The sequence below is a fragment of the Chaetura pelagica genome, unplaced genomic scaffold (genome assembly GCF_000747805.2).
Source record: "Chaetura pelagica isolate M959 unplaced genomic scaffold, ChaPel_1.0 scaffold559, whole genome shotgun sequence".
NCBI classification, from domain to species: domain Eukaryota; kingdom Metazoa; phylum Chordata; class Aves; order Apodiformes; family Apodidae; genus Chaetura; species Chaetura pelagica.
The window spans coordinates 779,430-784,280 of record NW_009970722.1 but is presented as its reverse complement, the minus strand read 5'-3'; the positions used below and the strand labels follow the sequence as shown (position 1 = coordinate 784,280).

The following is a 4,851-nucleotide window of genomic DNA, read 5'->3' as shown; positions in this document are numbered from 1 at the left end:
ATATCTCTTACCTGCATGCTGCTCTCTACTTTCCCCATGCTGCTGGGAGTCAAGTTTGATGCTCAGCAGTAAAACATCTGATAACTTAATCACTCAGATATGTCAGACCAATTTGTTAGTTGGGTCTTGGTCTTACAAGTGGCTGAGTGACTTGATAGATTGCCTTACATTGCAGACAGATAGCTATGTATTTGAGTGCGTAGTGGATTTTATGGTTGTATTTTGTTTTCATCCCAGTGGGGCACTGCTGTTACGGGGACTGAGTGACACAAAGGTTGTTGTGGCTGACATAACGTTCAACAGTTTGCTTCCAGAAATCACATAGTACTTGTTTTTTCTTGGGCAATAACTGTTGTTGAGGCATACGTAAGAGGAGTCCATCTAATTTGACTTTTAGCTTCCAGTAGCAGGGCAGTGGAAGCTGGTAGAGGAAAGGATGAAGGTTAACTAACAAACAGAAGTAACTAAGGTGGTTCTTTGCTTCCTTCTGTGTCTGATTCCTCCAGTCCTTCTATATCTTTCCTCATATATCCAAGTCACAGATGAAGTCTGTTATGGGAGATTGCTGGTGTTAAAACACTGCAATATGGTAGATGCCTTTCTCCTGGTCCATCCAGATTTGTTTTTTTCCATAATCTGAAGTTCCTTTGAGTTTTAGGTTGACTTTTGGTAGACGGTAGCCACTTGGAGTGAGATCTCCATGCTTGCTAGTCACTGTGGTATGTTGTACAGGTGTCCATCTGAGGCCTGTAGGCCAGAGTGTCAAGCAGCACAAACTTCCTTGTGGATAATGGCAAAAGTATATTGTTTTATTTTTTCCCTTGAGCTCACTGAATGGTGCCCTGTCCTAACTTTAAGTCAGGTTTTCTCTGTCTCATTTTGAGACAAAAGATTTGTCATGCATAGTCCCATATGAGCTATTATTGGCCCCAGCACAAGTTTCTGTTTTCTTACATTTTACTTCTGAATCTAGATTTCTGTGGCTTAGAAGTCTTCTGGGAGCCAGCTCAATTATAATTCTTTTTAAAGGTTTTTTGGAGCACAGACAAAGGATTCAGGAGTAGGGGAGGCTGAAAGGAAGTGTGGGAGCAGTATGCCTACCGTCTCTAACTATGCAGTGAGTGAGACTTGAGCAACACAGTGTTGAGTATGGCACTTTTTTTGTTGTTCTTTCAAAACAGAACCAAAATTTTGTGTACTTGCTCTTGCAGTTGTATATGGCATGATACTGATTTAAGGAGAGAAACAGAAAGCTCTCTGTTGCCTGTGGAAGGAGAAGCAAGATTTATGGGCTTTGAAAAGGTATGTATTAGAAGATTTACTTGGTCAAAATTCCAATAGTTACCAATATTCACTTGCATTAATATTCTTTCTCTCAAGAGTTGTCATTTCCTGCCATTCACTACAGAAATTTCCCCTAGCTTTATTTTTTTGAGAGAAAGCTAGCCTGTCCTTGTTCTCAAGATTCAGCCTTTAAAAATAAAAACATAACACTGTATCTAAAAAACCCATGTATTTTAGCTGCACAACAGCAATTACAGTTTTTTTTGGTCTAACTGGAGTTCTGTCTTGTTATTGGCATTTAACAGCAGCAAACTTGATTAGGCCTTTTAATCTGTAGTTGAGTTACTGCAAAACACCAGGAGTATATCATATAGGATGAGTAGCAAATGCAGACCTAAATATTGTAGTGTAGCTAGTCCCACTGTTTTTTTTCTTCTTTTGATTTGTGTATTTTCATGTTCACAGATCTACTGTAGTTTTCTGCCACTTAATGCTAACAGGAAACAAACGAACAAACAAAAACAACTCGTCTGCTTGAGGAAACTCTGTTGTAATGTATCCAGTGGCTGTTCCTGCACCTGGAGGTGAAGGAAATAATGGACAACATGGGAAACTTATTTTTTTCCTTTTTGTTTTTGGAGCTCTGTTGCTCTGTGCTGGATTCCTGCTTTCAGTCTTTATTCTCCAGTCATGCCCATCTGGAACCTTCAGTGACTGTAATGAGGTCCTTAAGGCTGCTGGGCCTGTGTTGGCTGTAACTGGACTGGTTTGTGTTTTACTTGCACGATCAAGGGCCAGGCTGTATATAAGACAAAGACAATTGCAAAATGAGCAGGTGTACAGCCTTGTTTTTTGTCGTGGGAGCTGTCAGTTTGCCCAGTTTCTCATATTCGGATTCCTGTTTTTAACTAGTGGAATGCTAATTAGCATCCTGGGCATTTGGGTTCCTGGCTGCAGCCCCAGCTGGCACAGCATACAGCTCAATCACACCGGCAGTTCTGATGTGAATCTCCAGGGCTGTGGATTTCTGTCGCTCCAAATCATGGGACCTTTGATTGTGCTCACTGGGTTGTGCTTCTTCGTGATAGCTCATGTTAAAAAGAAACAAAGCTTAAATCTCAACCAAGAATCTTTTGAAAGTGAAGAACATCCTCAGAGCCCTGAATCTTTTCAGGTTACAGTAGGTGGGTAAATAATGTGTGAACTTTACATTTGAGAGTTAGTAAGGGTCTTTTTCCACTAATGATTTACCTCTGACTGTTACTCATGTGAGCTCTAAGCAGGTCAGTTCTGGCACGTTAAACCAGCCAAACCAGAAAAATACTGTTTTGTCGCCTGTGTTTTCTGTATGGTCAGTTCAGTTACCTTTCTCTCAAAGACAAAACCTCTCCTTTGGCATAAAAATAAATATCTATCTGTGCAAAAGAAGCTGCATAATCTAATACAGGTGACACCAATCCCACTTCCTTTCCCAAAGTCTGTAGCTGACACTGCAAATCATGGGTCTGATGACTTCTGTGACTGTATTTAAGATTTATTTTAGGCTTGAGCTCTGACTCTTTAAAAAGGCAAATCTGATTCATAAGCAGTGTATTGTAGGGTTTTTAAATCATGGCTACATCTTCTATCAGAGATGTAATTTCAGGTTGCTTATGTTAATTGTACAGTATTTGAGCACTGCTTTTATTACCCCATGAATACATTCTCTGCATAGATAGTTCTGGTAACTCTCTAGCTCTCAGAAAGGCATACCATTGCTTTACTGTTATCTGTCTGACTGGACTTCAAATTCATTATGCAAGAAGTTTTTTCCTTCTGCCTGTCTGACCTATGCATAGACCTGTAACCTGGCGATCCTCAGCTAACGTGAGGGTTTAAAGTGAGTTTTTCTACCATGAGGATAAACCAAAGGGTCACAGAAAGGAATTCAGATTGTCTTTAAAGGCACGGAAGGAAAAATAGTGGATTCCTTTTACACTTCCATCAGAAAAACTGCAATGCTGAAGGCTGAAGTCCAGTTGGCAAAGTGATGTTCTGGAACAGTGGTAACTCAGCTAGAAGACCCCTGCTACCCCACTCAAGGTTTCTGATGCTCCCTGACTTGTGCCTTCACACAAATTACAAAGGAAAAAAGGTGCCAAGCTACTGTTAATGTTTATATGAATTATGCAAGCTCAGTGACTGATATAAACTTTCTCTTTAAAAAATAAATAAATTTGAAACTCTTCAATTACAAAGTTGAAATTGGCAGGTAATGCTGCACAGTACACTTAATTGTGAATTGTGTATCAATAGTGTCATCATACTAATGTTAGTAGTGTTCCTTCAGCTGCAAGTAATTTAGTAGGGAAACTGAAGGCACACACAGTGAGTCATCAGAAACATGATTCAAATATTTTGTTACAACACTGCAGTAGATGTGGAGAGACTTCAACTGCCCTGTTTTAGGTACATGAGGGAAACAAAATAGTTGCATATCCTTAAAATGAGCCAACAGTGACTGTGTGCTTTGCACTTCAGGTTTCTGAAGACAGCTAGTAGTGAAGAGGTTTGTGTCTCTTGGCTAAATGGAACACTTTTCCTTCCCAACCGTGTTTTCTCAATTAAATCTTCCAATTTTTAATACGCTGCATGTTGATTTTGGGATAATTTTTATTTTGGATGTACCTCCAGTATACTCAAGCAGCCCAGGATATAACAGTTCTGTATGTGGGATCATTGCACATTATCTTAAAAGGTAGACAAGTATAAATCCAGTAATCCAGTAATTTTGAAGACAGGAAGTATTCTAGGATACAGTTAAGAGTAAACAGCGGTGCTAAATTTTTCAGTCATAGTAACTGCTGGGTTTTTTTTCTATAGGTGATGCTGTCATGGTATTCCCGCCTCCACCACCTCCTTATTTTGCTGATGCTGTGTCACCAACCATGACACGTCTCATGTCAAGTGATTTGCCTAGAAGTGAAAGTCCTCCACCATACCACTCTATCTTCAGCAATGGGTAAAACTGTTTTCTTCACTGTTCTTGGAAATCTGAGATGTTTCTCAAGGTATCCAAGACCATAATCACTGTGAGCTGACTCTCTACCAGGCATTGCAAAGTTTTCTAGTGCATCACTCAACTTATCTCAGGTACCTTTCTTGAAATGGCATTAAAATAGGCTAGTATCAAAGGGGAATCACAAGCTACAGTGTATCCTTCATGAAGGTTAAATTTTTATGAATTAATTATGGCTGAAGAGAACTTCTGAAGTAAAAACAAAGCCTTAATTAGTCACCTTATCTAAATATACTTAGATTAGACTTCTTTGGCAGCTCATTCAACAGAAGGTGTCCCTGAGAGCAGTGCCCCAGTGACATGATATCCACATTGCCAGATTTTAAGAAGTGTCTGTAGAACCTATGCAGTGAGTCCTCATGATACCTGTTCATAGGCCCTGGGAACACTTTAGTGTGTTCAGTTCTCCCTGTAACCATTATCTCACTGCCTTGAGGAAGTGAGACGTGCTCTGCTGGTCTGTCTTGTTCTTCTGTGACACTGTGTCAAGATAAAAGGATACCTTGACA

The 4,851-nt window shown here is 39.8% G+C and overlaps 1 protein-coding gene across 1 annotated transcript in view; it reads left to right on the top strand.

Moving 5' to 3' along the window:
- The first annotated feature begins 1,804 nt into the window (after positions 1-1,804).
- TMEM171 (transmembrane protein 171) overlaps positions 1,805-4,851 on the top strand; it is an 8,619-nt gene continuing 5,572 nt past the window's right edge. Inside the window, exons 1-2 of the mRNA XM_010006372.1 lie at positions 1,805-2,468; positions 4,147-4,285. Coding sequence (XP_010004674.1) covers positions 1,838-2,468; positions 4,147-4,285 — 770 coding nt within the window. The 5' untranslated portion in view covers positions 1,805-1,837. The remainder of the gene's footprint in view (positions 2,469-4,146; positions 4,286-4,851) is intronic.